At 41.5% G+C, this 26,571-nt stretch overlaps 1 protein-coding gene across 3 annotated transcripts in view; it reads left to right on the top strand.

Moving 5' to 3' along the window:
• The window catches only part of sp4 (sp4 transcription factor), a 79,754-nt gene extending 57,407 nt beyond the window's left edge, over nucleotides 1-22,347 (top strand). For all 3 annotated transcript variants that reach the window (XM_073054087.1, XM_073054085.1, XM_073054086.1), the window contains one exon: nucleotides 19,960-22,347. In XM_073054087.1, coding sequence (XP_072910188.1) covers nucleotides 19,960-20,136 — 177 coding nt within the window. In that variant the 3' untranslated portion in view covers nucleotides 20,137-22,347. The remainder of the gene's footprint in view (nucleotides 1-19,959) is intronic.
• Nucleotides 22,348-26,571: the final 4,224 nt, after the last annotated feature.

The following is a 26,571-nucleotide window of genomic DNA, read 5'->3' as shown; positions in this document are numbered from 1 at the left end:
AATCAGTTTATTGAGTCTGTTGGCATCACCCGTGTTGATGCCTTTGCCCCAGCACACCACTGCATAGAAGATTGTATGGTGACAACAGACTGATGGAACGTGTGAAGAAGAAGCTTTCATCCTCCAAAGGACCTCAGTCTCCTCAGGAAGTAGAGGCGACTCTGGCCCTCCTTGTACACAGCCTCTGTGTTGGTGCTCCACTCAAGTCTGTCATCCAGGTGCACCCCCAGGTGCTTGTAGGTCCTCACCACATCCACATCCTCACCAACAAAGGTAACAGGGAGCAGTGCAGACTTAGTCTTCCTAAAGTCCATCACTATCTCCTTTGTCTTACTGATGTTGAGCTGCAGATGATTCAGTTTGCACCATTTGACAAAGTCCTCCACCAGGGCCCTGTATTCATCCTCCTGTCCTCCCTTTACACACCCAACTATTGCTGAGTCATCAGAGAATCTCTGCGGATGACATAGATAGATAGATACTTTATTCATCCCCATGGGGAAATTCAACTTTTTTCCAATGTCCCATACACTTGTTGTAGCAAAACTAATTACATACAATACTTAACTCAGTAAAAAATATGATATGCATCTAAATCACTATCTCAAAAAGCATTAATAATAGCTTTTAAAAAGTTCTTAATTCCTGGCGGTAGAATTGTAAAGCCTAATGGCATTGGGGAGTATTGACCTCTTCATCCTGTCTGAGGAGCATTGCATCGATAGTAACCTGTCACTAAAACTGCTTCTCTGTCTCTGGATGGTGCTATGTAGAGGATGTTCAGAGTTTTCCATAATTGACCGTAGCCTACTCAACGCCCTTCGCTCAGCTACCGATGTTAAACTCTCCAGTACTTTGCCCACGACAGAGCCCGCCTTCCTTACCAGCTTATTAAGACGTGAGGCGTCCCTCTTCTTAATGCTTCCTCCCCAACACGCCACCACAAAGAAGAGGGCGCTCTCCACAACTGACCTATAGAACATCTTCAGCATCTCACTACAGACATTGAATGATGCCAACCTTCTAAGGAAGTACAGTCGACTCTGTGCCTTCCTGCACAAGGCATCTGTGTTGGCAGTCCAGTCTAGCTTCTCGTCTAACTGTACTCCCAGATACTTGTAGGTCTTGACCTGCTCCACACATTCTCCATTAATGATAACTGGCTCCATATGAGGCCTAGATCTCCTAAAGTCCACCACCATCTCCTTGGTCTTGGTGATATTGAGACGCAGGTAGTTTGAGTTGCACCATATCACAAAGTCCTGTATCAGTTTCCTATACTCCTCCTCCTGTCCATTCCTGACACACCCCACTATGGCCGTGTCATCAGCGAACTTCTGCACATGGCAGGACTCCGAGTTATATTGGAAGTCTGATGTGTACAGGGTGAACAGGACCGGAGAGAGTACGGTTCCCTGCGGCGCTCCTGTGCTGCTGACCACCGTGTCAGACCTACAGTCTCCCAACCGCACATACTGAGGTCTATCTGTCAAGTAGTCCACTATCCAATCCACCATGTGAGAGTCTACTCCCATCTCCGTTAGTTTGTGCCTTAAGATCTTGGGCTGGATGGTGTTAAAGGCACTAGAGAAGTCAAGGAATGTAATCCTCACAGCACAACTGACCCCATCTAGGTGAGAGAGTGATTTGTGCAGCAAATACGTGATAGCATCCTCCACTCCCACCTTCTCCTTATACGCAAACTGAAGAGGATCCTGGGCATGCCTGGTTTGTGGCCTCAGATTCTGTATTATCAGCCGCTCCATGGTCTTCATCATGTGCGACGTCAAGGCAACAGGTCTGAAGTCATTCAACTCCTTTGGTTGTGGTTTCTTCGGTACTGGGACAATACAGGATGTTTTCCACTGTCTGGGTACTCTTCTCTGCTCCAGGCTCATGTTGAAGATGCGCTGTAGTGGTTCTCCCAGCTCAGTCGCACAGGCCCTCAGTAATCGTGGGGAAACTCCATCCGGTCCAGCCGCCTTGCTGGTACAGATCTTCCTCAGTTGATCTTCCACCTGTGAGGGAAGTAAGCCTGGTGTGGATTTCTGCGGTGAGGATGAGATTGAGCTGTCGAACCTGTTGAAGAAGTTGTTCAGCTGGTTCGCTTTCTCCACATCTCCACTTATGTTCGCCCCCCGCTTTGCACCGCATCCGGTGATGATCTTCATCCCATCCCACACCTCCTTCATGCTTTTTTTCTGCAGCTTTTGTTCTAGCTTCCTCCTATACTGCTCCTTTGCCCCCCTTATCTGTTCTCTGAGTTCCTTCTGAACTCTTTTAAGCTCCAACCGATCACCATCTTTAAAGGCCCTCTTCTTCTGGTTTAGGAGGCCTTTGATGTGACTAGTGATCCAGGGCTTATTATTGGGATAGCAGCGAACAGTTCTAACAGGGACAACTGCATCCACACAAAAGTTAATATAGTCCGTTGTGCATTCAGTGACCTCCTCAACGCCCCCACAGAGCCCCCCTTGCAGTACATCCCAGTTAGTAGTACCGAAGCAGTCTCTCAGGGCCTGTTCAGCTTCAGGAGTCCACTTCCTAAAAGAGCGTGTGGTAGTGGGATGCCTCATCACGATTGATTTATATCTGGGCTGTAACAAAACCAGGTTGTGATCAGCTCTCCCCAATGAAGGCAGTGGGGATGCACTATATGCCTCCTCTACGTTTGCATACAGTAGGTCAATAGTCCTATTACCCCTGGTGTAGCAATCCACGTACTGGGAGAAAGCAAGTAGTGTCTTGTCCAAAGTCACATGGTTGAAGTCCCCTGTAATTATCACCAGTGCCTCAGGGTGCTGTGTCTGAAGCCTAGCAACAGCGGAGCTGATGACGTCACACGCTACCGTTGCGTCGGCACGCGGCGGGACATACACATTCACCACAATGACGCTTGCGAATTCTCGAGGCAGGTAATATGGTCTCATACTCACGGCGATCAGCTCAATATCTCTTTCACAAACGGAGATCTTTGTACTCACATGCCCGGGGTTACACCATCTTTCGTTAATGTAGACAGTGAGTCCCCCTCCTTTCTTCTTCCCACACTTTTTGGCATCTCTGTCAAATCTTACCGTAGTAAAACCAGGTAATTCTACATTTACATCCGGGATGTGGGATGTTAGCCGTCAGCCATGTTTCGGAAAAACACATTAAACTGCATTCCTTGTATTCTTTAACATTCCTTACTAATGAGGCTAGCTCATCCAATTTATTTGGCAGCGAGTTCACGTTCCCCATAATGACCGAAGGAACCGCGGGTTTATAACGCCTCTTCATCTCCGTCCACTTATCCCTGCGCAGTTTTCCAGCCCTGGAGCCGCGGAACCTCCGTTTAATTGACATGACATGACTCTTTTGTATCTAAAGTCCGAGGTATACAGGGTAAATAGGAAGGGAGCCAATGCAGTCTCCTGTGTGGCTTAAGGCCATGTCTGACACACATCTCTGAAAGTGCACATATTGTGGTCTGCCAGTCAGGTGATCCATTATCCAAGATACAATGGAAGTGTCACCTGCATTGTACGGAGCTTTTCTGTCAGCATGACAGCTGAGTGTATTGAAGACACTTGAGAAATCAAAAAAAACCATGATCCTTGCATCTGAGCAAAATACTGTATCTACACATAGAATGGAAAACTTAGTGACTCTCTTCAACATTGGTTATGCATTATGATATTTTTAATCAAAATCACTGGATCGGCAGAGTTGTGCTTCTAGTTAAACAAAGTGACTAACAGGAGTTCCTAACCCTTTTATGCCATGGACCAATACCATTTAGCAAAGGGTCTGTGGACTTCCAGGTTGGGAACACTTGAAAGACCATCAAAATAGCTAACAATTGATTTAAACCATGTTGACTTGTTATTCTTGCTGTCTGAACTGGCCCCAGCACAAGATGCAGTAACAATGAACTATGGAGTTCATCTTAGGCAAGTACTTACTGAGTTGCAATCCCTAAGTAGCACACAGGGGAACTTGAGCATGAAGGACACATTTTTGCCGTAATTAACAATGTTCCAGGCATGGTTGAACTTATTTACTAAGTGCCCCTGTCTGATTTTTAGCAGATATTTCTTTGTATTTATTTAGTAATGCAGCACAGAGTAGGCACTTCTGATCCTTCAAGCTGCGCACCTTTAGCTGCCCCTGACAACCCCGGTTTAACCCTAACCTGATCATGGGGCAAGTTCCAATGACCAGTTAACCTATCTAGTATGTCTTTGGATTGTGGGAGGAAACTGGAGCACTTGGGGAAAACCCAATCATTCCACAAGGAGGACGTACAGACTCCTTATAGAGAACGCCAGAAATTAACTCCGATGCCTCAAGCTGTAATAGCACCACTATTACTACCAAACCAATAGTAACGAAGTCTTTTTATACCTCTTCATGAACACTGCTGTTTTATATTCCGTTGTCAGAGATATTATTGTGTAAAGATTAAGTATCAGTTATTCAAGAAAGAAATTCCATACGATTATTTTTCTTCAGGCCCCTGAAGTCCCATTTATTTTAGTGAACGTAGCTTTACAAAATGCTTTGATCTGAATTACATGCACTTGAACAGGGTAATGTGGATTATAAACCTTAGCAACCATAACTAGCTGTCTTAAAAACAAATGTGCCGGAAGTGCCAGGAAGAGAAGCAGTGAATGTCTCAGGTCCGTGATCATTTGTCAGAACTGTGGGGGGTGGGGGGGGAAGAAAAATAACTAGTTTTAAAAGCAGAAAAGGCGGGGTTGTGAAATGGATAGGACAAAGGGAGTGCATTTTGATAAGCTGAGGTCAGGGTTGAGCATTTTGGTGCAGTTATCTCCATACTATGATGAGAGCACTTACGAAAAAAGACAGACACGCCAAGTGTAAATAAACAAAGGAACACGTAAAAGCTATGTAGTTCAAGAGGCAGTATTGGATAAGTCAGCAGATCAAGCATTGTTAACGGAGAAAGGGAAACATGACCTAATATTACAGGTGGATATTCAGAAATTGCCAGTTTATCCTTTTGACTCAGGAATATGCCCAAATGGAAGTTGAGGTGCTATTCCTCATCTCCTTCAATGTGAGTGTACGAAGGTCCAATGAGGAATTAAAAGTAATTGGGCACCCATAAGATATAGGGGCAGAAGTAGGCCATTCAGCCCATCGAGTCTGCTCCACCATTCAATCATGGCTGATCCAATTCTCCCAGTCATCTCCACTCCCCTGCCTTCTCCCCATACCCTTTGATGCCCTGGCTAATCAAGAACCTATCTATCTCTGCCTTAAATGCACCCAGTGACTTGGCCTCCACAGCTGCTTGTAGCAATAAATTCCACAGCTTTACCACCCTCTGACCAAAGTAATTCCTCCGTATCTCTGTTCTAAATGAACGTTCTTCAGTCCTGAAGAGATGCTCACCCTATGGCAGAGTACAGTATTCCGCAAAGCTGTCTCTTGATCTACATTTCATTTCACTGTTGTGAAGACTGCAGACTTACTACTGAATGGAAGTAGATGGGAGGAGGTACAAATCAGTTTCTGCTTTATGTAAGAAGATTGTTTGGATGGTGAGAAGGGAGGAGCTGAAAGGACAAATGTTGCATCTCTTTAAGAGGATGGAAGAGCATTTCAGGAAGTTATGAAGTGTATGGGATTTTTAAATATAGAATACAATCTCTGTATATAAGCTGATTTAGTGTACATTTATTGTATTTTATTGTGTTTGTGCTGTATCAGATTGAGGGCAACAATCATTTGTTCCCCTTTGCACTGAAGAATGACAATAAACAATCTTGAATCTTAAGTAACAAAGCATGAAGAACTTCCCATCTCCATCCTTTCTTAGTTTAACTTGCCCTGACATTGTCCCCATTTCCTCTACAGAAAAATGCTCTTGTGCACTGCTGGCAAAGACAAAATCTTGAGTGGTATTCAAACCACCCTGTCTTCAGTCCAATTCCAATTCGTAGTATTCTCTCTTTTGTTATTCAATATGTTGATTACTTATTTAATTCTGTTACCTGTCCTACCCTGTTTATGAGGACAGGCTGGCAGCTTGGAGTTATCCCTCTTGCAGGACACCCAGCTTTTGAAATCTTCTTGTGGCCACAGCATTATACTGCTCTTCTAAGGAAGTTTCCTGTCAGTAGTAATGAGGGGAAGCTTGATATATTGCCATTGACTTTCGGGAATAGGAGGTTAAACTCTCCTTGATCATTGTGTGATATTATTAATATTTCTAGTTTTGTGATGCCAATAATGGAATTGAACTCTGTACATCATCAGCAAATATCAAGCTCTTTCTAAAGTTCATTTATTATCAAATTACAGATTTGTCACCAAATACTACCCTGAAATTCATCATCTTACAAGCATTCACAGTAGAACAAAGAAATGCAACAGAGTCAATGAAAAACTACACACAAAGACTGGCCAGACAACTGATGTAACTGTGCAACTACACAAAAAACTTAATAATAACTAAATGAATATTACTGAGAATATGAGTTGCGGGGCCCTGGAGAAGTGATCAGTTCAGTGTTGTGAGTGAAACTGTCCACACTGGTTCAGCAGCCTGATGCTTGAAGGGTAATAATTGTTCTTGAACCTAGTGGTGAGGGGCCTAGAGCTCCTGTACCTGATGGTAGGAGTGAGGAGAGAGCATGGTCTGGATGATGGGGGGTTCTCAGTGATGAGTGCTGCATTCTTGTGGCAGTGTTTTTTGTAGATGTGCTCAATGGTGGGAAGGGCTTTTCATGTGATTAACTGGGCTGTATCTACCACTTGGACACCCCTGTTTCCATGCCGGGCCGTGATGCAACCAGCCAGGATACTCTTCCACTATTCATCTATAAGAGTTTATCAAAGTTTTCGATGATATGCCAGTTCTGTGCAAACTCATAAGAAAGTAGAAACGCTTCCATGCTTTCTTTGAAATGACACTTTAGTGCTGAACCCAGGGTAGATCACCCTGAAATTTAAAGTTACTGACCCTCTCCACCTTCAATCCCCAAATGAGCACTGGCTCTTGAACTCTGGATTTCTCCTTCCTGTAGTCTCTTCGGTTTTGCTGACGTTGAGTGAGTCAGCAAAGCCAAAGCACCACTCAATCAGATTTTCAATTCAGCACCGCCTTTGATGAGACAACAGCAGTGCTGTCGTGGAACAAACTGAAGTATAATCTCACAGTCATAAGTAGAATGTGAGTAGAGCAGGGACTAAGCACACAGCCCTACGGTGCACCTGTGCTGATGGAGATTGTAGAGGAGATGTTGTTGCCAATCTGTACTAATTGGGCTCTGCAAGTGAGGAAATAGAGTATCCAGTTACACAAGAAAGCATTGAGGCCTTGGTCATGGAGCTTAATGACTAAGGTGGCAGTGTTAAATGCTGAGCTGCACACAGGGAAGTGTATCCTTGTGTATGCATTGTCACTGTTCAGATATTCCAGTGATGAGTGGAGAACCAATGAAGTGGCATCTGCTGTTGACCTGGTGGCAGACTGGAGCAGATCCAAGTCGCTCCTCAGGCTGGAGTTCTTGCTTGCCCTAAGGGCCTATTCCATTTCAGTATCATGCTTTGTTAGTGTTGCAGTTGTATGGGAACTGTCTGGCTGAGGTTCTCAGCTTCTGGATCAAACTTTCAGTCCAATTTTGTTGCAGTGATTGTTTATTAATCATCAGTCAGTTTCAAGTGGATGCTTAGTTCTTTAGAAGTACACCCTATCCTCGTTATATGCGGGGGATACATTCCTCGCAGTCGACGCATGATGTGAATAATTATTTAAATAGAGAAAATAGGGATGCGTTCTGGAGGGCTTCCTAAATATGTTTTATCTGTAATTTATTCACATTTTCATACCAATATGACACAAAAGCAGTACCACGAGGCAACATTCGTATTATATTTCATTAATTTACGGTAATATTCAATGTAACAAATCATAGAAAGTTAACATACTAGGGTGTACAGTAGTCACCAACAGTGGCAGGTGTGTTCACTCTGGGAGATGAGTGGTTGCTGTGGTGTCGGGATCATATCAAGCAGAGCAAGGGGTGAAGGAAGACTCACAGAACTCTTAGAACTGCTGGCAGCAGGCGATGACCCCGGCTTGAATAAAGTGCTGAGGGTTGTTTGCTTGGCAACATACTGCTTTTCAGCATAAATGTGCTTGTAGGGAAGAAGGGTTGACAGCAGGGAACGACTGAAATATTGACTCCGTTCTAAACTTGGGTCCATGTGCATCGGCATTTGTACCAAGTGTTCCGACTTCCACCATTCCCTCACCGTGGGTAAACTCCTGGGATTTTCAAAATCATCTGTTGCTTGCAGCATCTGAGAGCTAGTTGGCCGTTAAAAAAAAAAAAAAAAAATACGCCTTGAATGTGGATCACACCTTGGTCAAGTGGTTGAATCAGCGATGTTCTGTTAGGTGGCAGGAGACGCATTGCTGTATTAGGATGAATGCTGTCCAAATGTTTAGGATGGGCTGGCGCATTGTCAAGCAACAAAAGAACTTCAAAGGCAAGATTCTGTTCCCGGCAATAGCATCCCAGAGCTGTGTTACCTTCACCTGATGCCGCGCTGTTTATAATTTCCAACTTTTTTTCAAGTTTTAAAGCTGTTCTCTGCCGCTCAGCTGATGGCCCAGGACATGACATCAGATGCTTAGGAGGTATAGTTCAATATATCAAGAACAAATTCACTGCATCGTAGGTAAAACCAACAAAAGTTTAAGAGTGCAAGATCACACATTCACACCTTGCCAAAACCAATACGAGACTGGCGGGAGTGAGATTGTGAGGTGCGCGCACCTGATTTGTGTTGGTGGGAAAGCGGTGCTTCTCGTTCCAACAGTGAGACTGTGAGGTGTGTGCACGTGACTTGTATTGGCACGAAAGTGGTGCTTCTCGCATAACTGAGAGTTTTGGGCGCATATAAGGAGACTGTGTTGCCTTTATGGCATTTGTTTAGTTTATAATATTTTCGCTTTAGTAATTCATTTGTTAGCATTTTCTAGTTAAAGTTAGGATTGTTTAAAGTAAATTCGTCTGTGATATATCGCGGCATGCGATGACGTCACATCCGGTTTCGCCGCGTCTTTTGGGAAAATACCGGTTTGGAGAAAGGGGAAGGAGGGGGCTCACATGTGCAGGATCAGCGCAAGAAAAGTTTTCTTTCTACGCACTAGAAACATAGTGAAGCAACGAAGTAAGTTCATGAGATAATCAATATGTTGAATTAAAATGTTAACACTGATTCTGTTAAAAGTAATGACGGTTGATAAGGTTTATGTTTTCGTTAGTTAAAGAGTTGCGGATAGTTTGTGTTGAAGTATATTTAAAGCAGTCAATGGCGTAGGTAGATTCTGACTATATGCTGCATTTTAATGTAATGTAGTTGTTGTAGTTTTACTTTTGCAAGTATTTACGATGTAAATGTGATATCAAGAAGGAAACAAATACTGTACAAATTTTGTATTGTTTTATCAACAGTTTTCACCATAGTTAATGTGGAAGAGTGAACAGTAAACTGTTAATCTTACTGTGATCCTGTTTTCATTGACTACGGTTTACCTCGGTGTTTAGTTAAGAGTTCTTTAAAAACATGAGCGAGAACACTACAGTGAAAAGGCGGCATTATCAGGTGTTTCAAGTGCTGCAATGACAACTCGATCCAGCATCAAGTCGTTGCCATCCAGCGACAGGGGCAGTAGGGCATCATCAAGTAAGGCCGCCCATGCAAGAGCTAAGGCAGAAGCCGCCAAGGTGCGAGCGTTCTACGCCGAACAAGAAGCAAAATTGAAAATGGAAGCGGCTGCCAGAGAAGCCGAAAACCAGAAGGAAGCGGCTGCCAGAGAAATGGAAAAGGCTGCCAGAGAAGTCGAAAACCAGAAGTAAGCGGCTGCCAGAGAAGTCGAAAACCGGAAGGAAGCGGCTGCCAGAGAAGCCGAAAACCAGTTGGAAAGGGTAAGGATAGAGTCAGAGTTAGAAGTGCTGATGCTACACCGAGAAGCAGAAGCTGCCAGGGTGGAAGCAGAGTTAATAGAAAATGCTGAAGGAATGTATGATCTGGTTGACGTAAAATCTACTTCAGAAAAGATCAGATTGGAACGCACAAGCGACTATGTCCGATCTCAAATGGACTTGAAGATTCGTTCTTCCTCTCCATACTTATTTGCTAACGTCTCATTTCATGAGGAGTCTCAGAGAGGCCCAATTGCATCACATCCTTCCGAGGAAGACAATTTACCCTTGCAACTCCGCGATGAATTCAAGAATGAAAGGGCTGATGACAAATACTTCTCGACACCAAACTTACCAGATTGGTGAGAAGAGAGGCAAAGACCGAATTCAGAACAGCAAATTCCATAACAGATGTACGCCCTCAGTCATACACCCGCTGACATATTCCCCCAGCCCGCACGCCACTTGCAGTTGAGCCCATGGCACAGTATTTAGCACGATGAGATCTCGTCACTTCAGGACTATACCAGTTTGACGATAAACCTGAAAATTACCGTGCATGGTACTCCACATTCACCAACGCTATCGACGGAGTCCAGCTCAGAGCAACCCAAGAGTTGGATCTTATGGCAAAATGGCTGGGAAAAGAATCATGCGAACAGGTGAGACGCATACGTTCAGTGTACATCAACAACCCCAAGCTAGCCTTAAGCAAAGCATGGGAGAGACTTCGGGAGGACTATGCGGCCCCCGAAATTATTGAAGCGGCACTATACCGACATCTGGAAAATTTTCCTAAGGTGTCAGCCAAGAACCACACTAAGTTAAGAGAGCTCGGAGATTTACTCATGGAGATTCAAGGCGCCAAAGAAGATGGCTACTCAACTGGTCTATTATACCTAGATACTCCATACGGGATTAGACAAATTGTGGACAAACTTCCATTTGGGCTGCAGGAAAGGTGGGTGTCTGTTGGCGCAGAGTACAAGGAAGAGAACAATGGTCGATTTCCTCCCTTTGAGTATTTCACTAGGTTTCTGTGCAAGGAGGCGAAGAAGCGAAATGACCCTAGCCTCATGGGTCCAGGAAGCAGTACAATTTACACCAAGCCAGATAAATCCATTTTGAATAATTTCAACATTAATAAACCTGTCTCAGTGCTTAAGACTGAAGCCTTTACAACTAACAACGATCCTAGCAAGAATTGTCCATTGCATAACAAACCCCACCCCCTCAAAAAATGCAGAACGTTTAGGGAAAAACCCCTTGAAGAGAGGATGGCCCTTCTCAAGGAGAAAAAAATGTTTTAAATGCTGTTCCTCTACCTCTCACCTTGCTAGAGAGTGTACGATTGCCGTGAAGTGCCCGGAATGTAATAGCACTAATCACGATGGGGCCATGCATCCCGGCCCGTTACCGCAAACCGACAGCGCTCCTTCGCCCTCACAACAGGATGGCGGGGAGGGAGAGGCTCACTCCAGGACAACTGTTGTCAGCTTGAGCTGTACAGAGGTTTGCGGTCAAGGTCAGTCAAGCCATTCTTGTTCAAAGATCTGCCTCACTAAGGTGTACCCTAAGGGAGCCAAAGACAAGGCCATCAAAGCCTATGTAATCCTGGATGATCAGAGCAATCGCTCACTAGTCAGTCCAGAGTTCTTTAACTTGTTCCACATTGAGAGTAATCAGTTCCCATACTACCTTAGAACTTGCTCAGGCAGCGTAGAAACTTATGGAAGGAAGGCAGAAGGCTTCCAGCTCGAATCCCTGGATGGTAAAGTCGTCATCTGTCTCCCTCCACTCTTAGAGTGCAATGAAATTTTGAATAACCGCACTGAGATCCCGACGCCAAGTGCAGTGCTACACCAGCCACATTTCCACCACATTGCCAAGCACATCCCAGAACTGGATCCAAAAGCAGAAATACTCCTGCTATTAGGGAGAGATGTTCTCCGGGTACACAAGGTTAGGCAGCAGGTCAATGGACCACACGATGCCCCCTTTGCGCAACGCCTGGATCTGGGCTGGGTGGTGATAGGAGAGGTGTGCCTTGGCAATGTACACAAACCGATGGTTAGCACACTCAAGACCAATGTGCTAGAGAGTGGCCGCCATTCAATTTTTCAACCCCGCACAAGTGTCACGTGTATTAAGGAAGCACGACAAGGCTTTAACAAATGTAAAGTGACTGACAAGACACTGGGACAATCAGTCTTCACTCAAACTGTGCATGATAATAAACTTGCTCCATCAGCTCAAGACGCCATTATCTTAAAAATAATGGACACCAAGGTCTTCAGAGATGAAGCAAATAATGGGGTTGCCCCACTACCTTTCAGAGAACCACGCCAGTGCTTGCCAAACAACAAAGAGCAGGCAGTCAAGCGGTTCACGTCCTTGCAAAAAACCACGAAAAGGAAACCTGAGATGCAGCAACGCACCCGATTGACCCTTGAGGTACTGTGCACACTAATGGCAGAGGTCACAGCCATTATAAATGCACGACCACTCCTACCTGTGTCTTCTGACCCAGAAAACCCCTTTATACTCTCGCCATCAATGCTCCTTACGCAGAAGGCAGGAGCCCCCCCCCCCCCCCCCCCCTCCACCAGGGGACTTCTCTGATAAGGATTTGTACACAAAGCAATGCAGACAAGTCCAGGCTCTGGCAAATCGGTTCTGGTCTCGTTGGAGACAGGAATATCTACCTTTGTTGCAACACATACAAAAGTGGACAGAACCCTGCAGGAATCTTCAAGTTGGAGATTTAGTCCTGCTCAGGGACAAGCAAATCGCCCGCAACAACTGGCCAATGGCCAGAATCACTGCCACATTCCCTAGTAGGGATGGACATGTCAGGAAGGTTGAGTGGAAAACTACCGACCAAGGTGATGAGAAAATTTACCAAAGGCCAGCTACAGAAGTCATTCTACTTCTACCTAACGACTGATTTAGAGACTGAAGTTCTGTATTATGTTCATTGTGACCTTACGAAGGTCAAGCGGGGAGTGTGTTGCCTTTATGGCATTTGTTTAGTTTATAATATTTTCGCTTTAGTAATTCGTTTGTTAGCATTTTCTAGTTAAAGTTAGGATTGTTTAAAGTAAATTCGTTGTCTGTGATATATCGCGGCATGCGATGACGTCACATCCGGTTTCGCCACGTCTTGTGGGAAAATACCGGTTTGGAGAAAGGGGAAGGAGGGGGCTCACATGTGCAGGATCAGCGCAAGAAAAGTTTTCTTTCTACGCACTAGAAACATAGTGAAGCAACGCCGGAAGTTCATGAGATAATCGATATGTTGAATTAAAATGCTAACGCTGATTCTGTTAAAAGTAATGACGGTTGATAAGGTTTAGGTTTTCGTTAGTTAAAGAGTTGCGGATAGTATGTGTTGAAGTGTATTTAAAGCAGTCAATGGCGTAGGTAGATTCTGACTATATGCTGCATTTTAATGTAATGTTGTAGTTTTACTTTTGCAAGTATTTACGATGTAAATGTGATATCAAGAAGAAAACAAATACTGTACAAATTTTGTATTGTTTTATCAACAGTTTTCACCATACGTTAATGTGGAAGAGTGAACAGTAAACGGTTAATCTTACTGCGATCCTGTTTTCATTGACTACGGTTTACCTCGGTGTTTAGTTCAGAGTTCTCTTACACCTGAGCGAGAACACTACAGAGACGTTGGTAAAAATAGGTTCCTCGCATAACTGAATCCGCATAGTCTGGGACGCATATAATGAGGGTAGTGTGTTTAAACTAATTTTTAACCTTCATGTGATATTGACCCGGATTTTCATACCAGAATGATGGTGAGCTTTTAAAGAGCTTCGATTTAAAGTTTTGATCAGGAAAGTTTAGATAAGTGTTGCCCATTGTAGTTGTAATAGCCTTTCATTGACTAGATAAATGCTGTTAGAGTTTGAGCAACCCGAAAATTAATTTATTAACATGACATCTCGTTCCTTATTTATTAGTTCTGTGTAGTGCCTTATTTGTGTTCAGAGGAAAATTCCATTTAAGTACAAAAAGAAACCGAACTTATTTTTTTATCCACTTTCCTACTCTACTCATTAAAATCCAACTTAATTGTGACTGTTTTGACCTTGAATTTACTTGGTGTAATTTATTTTCCTCTCTCCTTGTGTTAATTTTCCACTGCCTCAACATGATTAGTTAAATATAACAGACAGCTTCCTAAAATCTGAGTTGTCTGCTTTGATGTTAACAGCTGCTCAGCGTCCTGAGCAGCTGCATCACTGCCTGGTTCGGAAATTGCACCATCTCGGATCGCAAGACCCTGCAGCGGATAGTGAGGTCAGCTGAAAAGATCATCGGGGTCTCTCTTCCCGCCATCACGGACATTTCCACTACACGCTGCATCCGCAAAGGAAACAGCATTATGAAGGACCCCATGCACCCGTCATACAATCTCTTCTCCCTCCTGCAATCTGGGAAAAGGCTCCGAAGCATTCGGGCTCTCACAGCCAGACTATGTAACAGTTTCTTCCCCCAAGCTATCAGACTCCTCAATACCCAGAGCCTGGACTGACACCTTGCCCTACTGTCCTGTTTATTATTTATTGTTATTCCTGCACTGTTTTTGTGCACTTTATGCAGTCCAGTGCAGGTCTGTAGTCTAGTATAGCTTTCTCTGTTTTTTTTTAATTACATAGTTCAATCTAGTTTTTTGTACTGTGTCATGTAAACCATGGTCCTGAAAAACGCTGTCTCATTTTTACTATGCACTGGACCAGCAGTTATGGTCGAAATGACAATAAAAGTTGACTTGACTTGACTTTTACTGTCACAACTTGCCATTGAAAACATTCTAGAAACCTAAACCTGCAGGGAGAAAGCTAATTAATGGCAATGTAATTTGATGGTCTAGCAGAGCAAAATTTAGTTCATTTTATTTTTTGTTTGATTGTGATGACTGTTTTGCGTTCAGCAGAGGTTCCAGTTGCGTTTTTGTCTGTGATGGAGCATATTTGTAACTTTGCTGTTGCGGTCGAAGTTGCAAAGGCTGAAATTCAGTTTTAAGAATGCCTGTGACAGATTACCCAAATTCTGCACTTAGTTGCATTTGATAGGCAGAAACGTGGTAAATTATTAATTAGGGTACTGTATACCAAGCACAGTAATATATTTGGTTTTCAGTTGTAGAGGTTGGTGATGATTCTGCAGCAACTAAGTGAAATGTTACCACATGGCAGTAAATTATAATTGGATATGGCTAAAGAACCTCCTTGGCAGCTGGATCCACCGAACGACAGTAAAGAACAAGTTGATTATGGTCTTTGTACATCATTCGTGTGTAAACAATAATGCTTTAACAAAAAGTTAAATTTAAATAGAAAATCTGGTAAGATTTCTCAGGCAAAGATTATTTGCTGCAGCTTGCTAGAAATTAAGGCATATAATGCATGCTACAACCTCAGAATCAGGTTTAATATCACTGGCACATGTGAAATTTGTGGTTTTGCAGTGCAGTGCTATACATAATAATAAAAAAACTATAAATTATAATAAGACCATAAGACATAGGAGCAGAATTAGTCCATTGGGCCCATCGAGTCTGCTCTGCCATTGAATCGTGACTGATCCTTACTTTCCCCTCCTCAACCTCATTTGGAGCCTTCTCCCCGTAACCTTTGATGCCGTGTCCAGTCAAGAACCTATCAATCTCTGCATTAAATACATTCAATGACCTGGTCTGCACAGCTGCCTGTGGTAACAAATTCCACAAATTCACCACCCCCTGGCTAAAGAAATTTCTCTGTATCTCCGTTATAAATGGACACCCCTCTATCCTGAGGCTGTACTCTCTTGTCCTAGACTCCCCCACCATGGGAAACACCCTTTCCACATCTGCTCTTGTCTCGGCCTTTCAAAAGGTTCGAAAGGTTTCAATGAGATGTCCTCTCATCCTTCTGAATTCCAGCGAATACAGACCCAGAGCCATCAAGCACTTCTTGCATGATAACCCTTTCATTCCTGGAGTCATCCTTGTGAACCTCCTCTGAGCCCATTCCAATTCCAGCACATCTTAGATAAGGAACCCAAACTGTTCACAATACTCAAGGTGAGACCTCACCAATGCTTTATAAAACTGCAACATCACATCCCTGCTCTTGAAATGAATGCCAAATTGCATTTGCCTTCCTCACCACTGACTCAACCTGCAAGTTAACTTTTAGGATGTCCTGCACAAGGACTCCCAAATATGTTTGCATCTCAGGTATTTGCATTTTCTCCCTGTTTAGAAAATAGTCTGCACATTTATTTCTACTACCAGAGTGCACGACCATGCATTTTCCAGTATTGTATTTCATTTGCCACTTCCTTGCCTATTTCCTAATCTAAGTCCTTCTGCATCTTGCCTGTTTCCTCAACACTACCTGCCCCTCCACTAATCTTCTTATCGTCTAGAAAACTTGGCAACAAAGCCATCTATTCCATCATCTAAATATTTGATATATAACATGAAAAGAAGCCGTCCCAATACCAACCCCTGCTGAACACCACTAGTCATGGGCAGCTAACCAGACAAGGATCCTTTTATTCCCACTCGCTGCCTCCTACCAATCAGCTAATGCTCTAACCAGGTTAGTAACTTTCCTGTAATACCACGGGCTCTTAATTTGGTATCAGTATTACAATGGAGTAAAGGAAATGAGTGAGAGAGAGAAGAAAGAAAAGAAAAATTAGAATTATAGGCCAGTAGCCTGACTTAAGTAGTTGCGAAGATGTTGGTCCATTATGAAGCATGAGATATCGGGGTATCAAGGCACATGATAAAATGGGTCAAAGTCAGCAACATTTCCTTAATAATTTGCCTGATAAATCTATTGGAATTCTTTGAGGAAATAATGGGCAGGATGGACAGAGGAGACTCAGTAGATGATGTTTAGTTGGACTTTCAGAAGGTATTCCACAAGATATTTATTGCTTGTTTATTAATTCTGTTTCTCTTTTTGTATTTGCACAGTTTGTTATCACCTACACTCTGGTTGTATGCCCTAGTTGAGTGATCTTTCATTGATTCATAGTTATTCTATAGACATTATTAAGTATGCCCACAAGAAATGAATCTCAGTGACATATATGCACTTTCATAATAAATTTACTTTGAACTTTGAGAATTACTTAGAGAAAAATATTGGCCAGAGGCAGGTAAGTGACCCATATCACTCTCAACCTCAGGTTGGACAGAACTTGGGCAATTTGGGCTGAATGGCATATAATCATGCTTTAACTCTGACTGATTTCATATGACAAATGGTAGTTAAAAAGTGTTTAAGAAAAATGGTTCACTTCAGATCAAAAATTGTTCAGCAGATTTTCAGTTTTTTTTATTGCTAAGGGAATTGAACCCTAAAGTCAGGAGACTTCACTTTAATTATATAGAGCAGTGTTGATCCTCATTATTTAGGAAGGGTGTTGATATGTGAGGAAACAGTTTCAAAGCTTTGCCTGGAAAGGGCAGATTATCTAATGAAGAAAGATCAGACAGGCTCAGGTTTTGGGTTTCCTTTGAACTTTTAAAGTGTTGAAGAAGGGGCTTGATTTTAAAAATCTGTGAAGGTCTTGATAGAGTGGATGTTTTCTTTTGTGTAGGAATATAGAACTGGGGACATTTTTTTGTGAAGAACTTATTTTTGCAGAGGGTGAAAATTGAGTTTTGTATTTTGCATGTGCTGTAGATACTATCTTGTCATTGGTTACTCCAATGATTCTTTCGAGGGAGAACTCTCATTGCTTAAAATTCATATATGAGTGAATGAACTGATGACCATGACAATTTACCCTTGGAATTTAAACCAGATCATTGCACCTTTCAAATACAATGGATTTTGGTTAAGTGGGGCACACCAGGGCCAGTACATTTTGGCTCAATTAAGCCGCTGCCCCAATTAGCTGAATTTTCATGGACATATTTAAAAGGTATAAAAACAGGCAAACAACATTTAACTGAGTAACAAATTATATATTTAAATGAAACACTTAGAACACTATCAATACTACTTCAGTACTATAAAACTGTATTATTTCCTAATAGTTATCAAAGAAGGAATTCAGTGTACACTGCAATGTTCTTTTGACTGACTGTAAATGAACAAAATCATTGCAGACACCTAGTGTAGATGATGAACTGCTTTCATACAGTGCTATCAATGATTGCGTCCTCCAAATATTCATATTCATATTGTAACATTCAAAATGATCGTTGATACCTTCAGATTATTCATAGTTCCTATCTTGTTGAAGTTGTGAAATCATTTTGTCTTTACTCCCAGCTGTTTCTGGCATTTCCAAGCCTCAATGCTTGAAACCGGAGTGAGCAGAACAGTTCTGAATTGTCTTGCTACTTATTTCTAACCAACTATCAGTGATAGAAATCTCTTTTTTTTTTAACACAAGCACACGCAACTGACGCTATTTAATAACTTCACTTTAAGTACGCTGTGGCGAATTAATGACTAACACCAGTTAAAACCTGGTTGGCAACAGTTTCCTGCGCCAATTAAGTGGCATAGTGTCCCAAATAAATGAGGGGAATCTCAGCAATTTCCTTGATTAGTCTTTGTTCTTTTAAAGTTGGCTCAAATAAATAGCTACACTAAATAACCGAAGGCCCAACTAGCCAGAATCCACGGTATTTTAAATCTCTCCTGAACATGAGGCAAGCGGATATATTTATAGACAATAGACAATAGGTGCAGAAGTAGACCATTCGACCCTTTGAGTCTGCACCGCCATTCTGAGATCATGGCTGATCATCTACTATCAATACCCGGTTCCTGCCTTGTCCCCATATCCCTTGATTCCCCTATCCATAAGATACCTATCTAGCTCCTTCTTGAAAGCATCCAGAGAATTGTCCTCCACTGCTTTTCGAGGCAGTGCATTCCAGACCCCCACAACTCTCTGGGAGAAGAAGTTTTTCCTTAACTCTGTCCTAAATGACCTACCCCTTATTCTCAAACCATGCCCTCTGGTACTGGACTCTCCCAGCATCTGGAACATATTTCCTGCCTCTATCTTGTCCAATCCCTTAATAATCTTATATGTTTCAATCAGATCCCCTCTCAATCTTCTAAATTCCAGCGTGTACAAGCCCAGTCTCTCTAACCTCTCTGCGTAAGACAGTCCAGACATCCCAGGAATTAACCTCGTGAATCTACGCTGCACTTCCTCTATAACCAGGATGTCCTTCCTTAACCCTGGAGACCAAAACTGTACACAGTACTCCAGGTGTGGTCTCACCAGGGCCCTGTACAAATGCAAAAGGATTTCCTTGCTCTTGTACTCAATTCCCTTTGTAATAAAGGCCAACATTACATTAGCCTTCTTCACTGCCTGCTGCACTTGCTCATTCACCTTCAGTGACTGATGAACAAGGACTCCTAGATCTCTTTGTATTTCTCCCTTACCTAACTCTACACCGTTCAGATAATAATCTGCCTTCCTGTTCTTACTCCCAAAGTGGATAACCTCAGACTTATTCACATTAAACGTCATCTGCCAAGTATTTATGGAAGCAGCTACACATTTTGTGCTGTTTATAGTGTTTATGGCACAATGAAAATACAGGGCATCAGTACTTAAAGTTGTGCAATTTGATATCTGTGTAATATAAAATTTCCATTTAAATAGATTCCAAGTACCCTCCAGTAATTTCTCCCTTTATCTTTTAACCATGATTATTGCTGTCCAATCTTCTAGGAATATTGTGTACAATTCTGGTCTCCTCACCTAAAGGAAAATATTACTTGTTGTATACTTAACTTGCACTCAAAGCCTGTGTGCTACATTTTGCAAAGGACAATGGTCTTAGTGAAAATTTGATCCCAAATGCTTTCCTTGAGCTAAAAGTAGTGAAATTGGTATGCTGCCCCAACTTGCCTACCACCAAACCTTCCAGCTCTCCAGTCCCCGTATGTGATTAATACATTTTAATATCTTCTCCATTAATTCATTCATTCTGGTTGTATTATAGGTGAAAAGAAGTTTTCCTGCCCAGAGTGTTCAAAGCGGTTTATGCGCAGTGATCATCTTTCAAAACATGTCAAAACCCATCAGAACAAGAAAGGTGCTACTGTTGTTCAAACTGTTGGAAATATCTCGCCGGACATGGAGGCATCTGTGGCAGAAGTTCTTGTCTCTCCCAGGATAGTCGCCATTACCACTGCTTCCCAGGATTCCAGTCCAGCAATGTCAGCTGTGGGAAATAGCATAGATGAATATTGATAATATAACATGCAGCGGTCCAGGCTCCATACTTATCAGTTTATTTCAAATTAGAACCCATTTTAAAAACTTACAAAGTTCTTTATCGATATTAAAACGCAACTTTTAGTTTGACGTTGGTTACTTGTAATGAAGATTTAAACTTGTCATTTTAACTGGTCAAAGGAGTCACACACAAAGTAGCTGTTCAGATATTCAGATTTAAACGATGTGCAGCAGCTTACCAATGTTTTCCAAAAATGCTACAAGAATTTATTCTTGTGAACTTGTTTGGTATGATTCAAATATAAAAGTTTCTTGTGGCACTATTTTTTAAAAAGAGCTTAATTGTTCGATCTTAATCTGCAGACTTATTAATTTATAGAGAACTTTTTTTTACAGAACTTCTTTGTAGTTTTTGCTTTCCATCACCATCTTGGGAAAGTGGTATCTGATGGTAATCATGTTGATTATTCTGAGATATTACTTTTTTTTTTCCATAAAATTGTTTTCTGATCTCTGTGTGGATGACGATTGAAATTTAGAATGTGTTGTCATACTTTTTTTCTTTAACAAGTCCCCAATATTTTTAAATGTGCTTTTTTTAAAAAGCATATCCAAAGACATAGATAAGCTGCTGCAATGATGTAGAGTCATTTATCAATGCTGTTGATTCAGCCTTACTGGAAGAAGGCTGATTTTATTCCAGGTTTAATTTGTACATTGGATATATCATTGATACTTAACACTTAATTGTGATTATTTTCTTCCAAATCTGCAGCTTTGTTTAGTTATTGGAATAACTTTCTAAGATCTAAAGAGTTGGAGGATATTCATCAAGAAGAAATTTTAGATAGAAAATGGCAGATGCAACTCCTGTCTGTCTGAAGACAAAATTTTGCTCTTATATTTCTTGTCAAACATTTGCTTTTCAAATTTTGCAATTAAAGTTGTGCATGTAATTTTTTTGTATTCCTGTTAAGATTCTTTTTTCATTTAATTATAATGTTTAAGGAGAAGCTCATTGATTTGTTAAAATACTTCCATGGACCAGGTAATATTACTAACCTTGCAAGAGGGGTTAAAACATTCAATTTTCATTCATGTATTCAGCCTTTTTTATATTTGCTTCTGTCTCACTGCATTTTTTTTTTGTTTTGGTGCTTGGTTCTGGTTTTGAATTATTTAGTATATGCTTCACATATATTTAAACTATCTTTTGATAAGGCCTGCTTGTAGAGAGGCTAGGCACTAATTCAATCTGGTGTCCTAGTGAACCTCAAAGGCTGATTCAGTGCCCATTTCTTTTTGTATAAATATGTTTATATCACCGACTAACTTGTGTACTTTGTTGGTCTTAATTTCATATAGCTGCACGGAAGAATTATGATATGTATAGTTCTATAAATGGTAAGTGTTGCCATTAGTAATACTTGCATTTTTCTCCAGTGAGTTAGTGTCTGTCGCAAGTGGACATGGCTGTAGAAAATTACAGTTGATTTATTATTTATCATAAGTACTTTTATACTTTTTATGCAAGGCCAGGAATAAAGTTCATATAATTGTAGGTGCAAGTAAACTTGTCTTCTTGGAAAGCAGTGGAATCTAAATTTATATAGATTTGCATCATTAAAGTCATTTAGTTACCTTATTGTGATTATACAGGTTGTTTCTGGCCTTGCATGGTACTTTTGTTTTAACGTATGTCTGCTTCCATTTGTGATTATAATCATGCATGTAATGATTAAAAATTATTAATTGCCCATAGAACTTAATTCTAAGAAACTTTCAGATGTTTAAGAATTAAAGAATACACAATTAATATGTGTAAAAAAAAAAATAATTAAAAGGGAATATTATTGGTGGTGTTTGGGGAGGGAAAGAAATTTTGATTTTGAATATCAGACTTTCTACAACAAGATTATTAACCTGAATATTTTGTTACAATAATTCACTTGTAAATCTTTTTTTTAAATGTGTTTTCTTGGCATCATAAACTTTTAATAATGGATTCTGCCAGTATGGCCTTAAAGGCATGATTTGTTCACATTTTTATAAAGCATATTTGTATAAAAGAATACATTTTCTGGGGGGAAAATGTTTTTTTTTCACCTGCAGCAGAAAACTGAAGTTGTCCATTAAAATATCGTTAAGTTGAGAGGCTTGTGTGTAATCCTTCAATAGCTGATTATTTCTACAGGATAGGAGAGACTTCATAAAATGTTTCATTTTCCTTAACATTTTTTTAATAGATGACAAAGGTCATTTGCTTTCAATAGGCAGCAAAAATTGCTGAAGTGGAAAGTAACCTGAGGCATATTTAAATATGAGCAAATATTGTCAGTATGTTAGATAAGACGATCTGATACATGTATGTTCTGTTGATTCAGAAACAGATTTCCAGAAGTCAGTGCATGATTTAATTTCCTCATTGGTCCATGCAGTGCCTATAAAAAGTATTTCTTCCCCCCCACCCACACACACAGCTTTATTTGACACTGATCAAAAGGAAAAGACTCTTTCAAGTCAAAGTGAAAACCGATCTCTACAAAGTGACTACAAATATAAAAACACTAAATAATTGATTGCATAAGTATTTACCCCCTTCAAGTCATCAATTACAGCCTTGAGTCTGTGTGGATGGGTTTCTATCAGCTTTCTACATCTGGACACTGCAATTTTTCCCCATTTGTCTTTTAAAAACTGCTCAAGCTCTGTCAGGTTGCATGGGGATCGTGAGTGAACAGCCCTATTCACGGGCAGCCACAAGTTCACAATTGGATTGAGATCTGGACCCTGACTTTCCCACTCCAGGACATTAACGTTATTGTTTTAAGCCATTCTTGTGTGGCTTCGGCTTTGTGCTTGGGTTCATTGACTTGCTGGAAAACACATCTTCTCCCAAGTCACAGTTCTCTTGCAGACTGCATTAGTTTTCCTCTAGGATTTCCCTGTATTTTTCTGCATTCATTTTACCCTCTTCCTTCACAATCTTTCCAGGGTTTGCTGCAGTGAAGCATCACCACAGCATAATTCAGCCACCATCAGGTTCACAGTAGGGATGGTGTGTTTTTGATGATGTGTGCTTACACAAAATCTTTCGTCTGATGGCCAACAAGCTCAATTTTGGTTTCATCAGACCATAAAACCTTCCAGCTGACTTCAGAGTCTCTCACGTGCCTTCTGGCAAACTCTAGCCGAGATTTGATGTGTGTTTTTTTTTTCAACAATGGCTTTCTCCTTGCCACTCTCCCATAAAGCTGTGACTGGTGAAGCACCCAGGCAACAGTTGCATGTGCAGTCTCTCCCGTCTGAGCCATTGAAGCTTGAAACTCCTCCAGGGTTGTCAATAGATCACTTGGTGGCCTCCCTCACTAGTCCCCTTCTTGCACGGTCACTCAGTTTTTGAGGACAGCCTGCTGTAGGCAAATTTACAGCTGTGCCATATTCTTCCCATTTCTTGTTGATTGACTTAACTGTACTCCAAGGGATATTCAGTGACTTGGAAATATTCTTGGTTACATCTCCTGACTTGTGCTTTTCAATAACCTTTTCATGGAGTTGCTTGGAGTGTTCTTTTGCCTTTATGGTGTAGATTTTGCCAGGATACTGACTCAGCAGCAATTCGACCTTCCAGATGCAGGTGTATTTTTACCCCAATCAATTGAAACACCGTGACTGCACACAGGTCTCCAAAAACAGATCTCCATTTAACTAATTATGTGACTTCTAAAACCACCTGGCTGCACCAGTGAAGATTTGGTGTGTCATATTAAAGGAGGTGAATGCTTGCGCAATCAATTATTTTCTGTTTTATATTTGTAATTAACTTAGATCACTGATCACTTTTTTTTCCACTTCGACCCAGTCTTTCTGTCGATCAGTTTAAAAAAAAAACTGATTTAATGTTGTAAAACTATAAAACCTGAAAACTTCCAAGTGGGTGGTGAGTACTTTTTATAGGCACCACTTTGGACTTGACCAAAGTTTTTCTTCTGTGCGAACTAACACTGTTATACCACTCACAGGCCCCATCAGTACTCAGTGTGGTCATTTATGAAGCCGCTATTTGTTATAATCTTCAATCTGTGCTATCTGTTGTCTGTTATAAGATGCTCAAGTAATAATTTCCCATGATTTATCACACCTTCCTCCCTCCAATGCTAAGAATTAGGACTGAAAGTTACTCTTGTTCAAATTACTGCTTGTAGCATTTTTAGTCCAATCTATTGTACTAAACAGCTTGGGGCGTTAGAGTTCGGAGTTCAATTCCAGCATCCTCTATAAGGAAGTTTGTATGCCCGTGCATAAGTTTCCATGGGGTTTCTATGCTGTTTCCATACACAGTTAATTCATCATTGTAAATTGCCCTGTGGTTTAGTTAGGGTTAGATCAGTGGGTAACTGGGTGGTGTGACTTGGTGGGCAAGTGGGCGGTGCCAGTTGCTGGGCTGGAGGAGCCTGTTCCACACTATCTCCAAATAAATAGATATGACCTATGACCTCTAGTTCTTGTGACCTCAGTGGAAAAAGCCTGCTTGCATTCAACCTGTCTGTATAGTGCAGCACAGAATCTCTTCTGCCTACACAATGTCCATATCCTGTCATTTCTCTCACATTATCAAAACTTCTCTTAAAAGTCTCTAACATATCTGCGTCTGCCACCTCACCAGGCAGTGCATTCCAGGCACCCACGTTTTGTAAACAAACAAACAAACCTTAGCCTTCACATCTCCTTTGAACTATCCCCTCTCACCTTAAAATGCATGCCCTCTAGAATTAACCATTTCAACCCTGGGAAAAATTGTTGTCTATCCATCTATGAATTTGAGTTATGAGTTTCTCGTAATCTTATAAACCTCTATCAGATCTTCCCTCAGCCTCTACCGCTCCAGTGAAAACAACCCAAAGTTGCCCGACCTCTTGTTACAGTACATGCCTCTAATCCAGGCAGCATCCTGGTAAACTACTTATGCACCTTGAAAGCCTTCTTATAATGGAGCAACCAGAACTGTATGCAAACTTCTAGATGCAGATGAACAAGACTTCCTTTTAAAGCTGCAACATAACTTCCTGACTGTTGAACTCAGTGCCTCGACTAATAAAGGCAAGCATGCGAAATGCCTTCTTATCCACCTGTGCAGTCACTGTCAAAGAGCTATGAGCTTAGACTCCAAGATCCCTCTGCTCATCAATACTTGTCCTGTACTGTCTCATTACATTTGCCCTATCAAGGTGCAACTCTTCACATTTCTCTGCCCATATCTGCAACTCTTCTATATCCTGCTGTATTCTTTGCCAGTCCTCTCTGCTCTCCACCCATCAGCATTTTCATCCAGGTCACTCATATACATCTCACACACAGTAAAGGCCTCAGTACAGATCCCTGTGGAACACCACTAATTACAGATCTTCAGCTAGAATATGTCCATTTGACCTAGATCCTCTACCTTCTATGGCAAGCCAGTTCTGAATCTACACAGATCCCATGCATCTTAATCTTCTGGGTAAGCCTCCCAACAGGGACGTTGTCAAATGCCTTACTAAAATCCAGGTAGACAACATCCGCAGCTCTATCTACATCAATCACCCTCGTCACTTCGTCAAAGAACTCAAATCAACTTGCCCACACAAAGGCATGCTGGCTCTCCCCAATTAGGCTATGGTTTTGCAAATACTCATAAATCCTATCCCTAAGAATTCTCTCCAGTAACCTCTCTGCCGCTGATATGTAACTCACCGGTTTATGGTTTTCAGGATTGACCCTGGTTTCCTTCTTGAATAATGGAACATTAGCTACTCAACAGTCCTCTGGAGCTAACCTGTGGCTAGAGAGGACACAAAGATGTTGGTCAAGGCACCAGCAACCTCATTCCTTGCTTCTCACAATAACCTGCAATATATGTACATACCCAGTTTAATGCTCTCTGAGACCCAACATTATCTCCTCCTTTTCCCTGAAACGCCGTAGCATATTAATACATTCAGTACTGATCTCCCTATCCTCCATGTCCCTCTCCTTGGTATATACTGATGTAAGGACCTTGTCCATATTCTCTACATCCAAGCAAATGTTCCCACCTTTATCATTGAGTGGGCCCATCATCTCCCCAGATATCCTCTTGTTCTTGGTATATGTATAGAATGTTCTTCAATTCTACTTGCCAAGGACTTTTCATAGCCCCCTTGTCTTTCCTAATTAACTTCTTGAGTTCTCTTCTGGCTTTTTTTTAATAACCCTCAAGGGCTCTTTTTGATTCTAGCTTCCTAAGCTTTCCATACTTTTCCTTTTTCTTCTTGATTTAATTTCATCAGCTCTCTTGACATCCAAGGTTCTCGTACCTTGCCATCCTTGGAACATGCCTGTCCTGTAGTCTTTAAAT

The sequence above is a fragment of the Hemitrygon akajei genome, chromosome 8, assembly GCF_048418815.1.
Source record: "Hemitrygon akajei chromosome 8, sHemAka1.3, whole genome shotgun sequence".
Taxonomy (NCBI): Eukaryota; Metazoa; Chordata; class Chondrichthyes; order Myliobatiformes; family Dasyatidae; genus Hemitrygon; species Hemitrygon akajei.
This window is presented reverse-complemented; position numbering and strand designations above follow the sequence as displayed.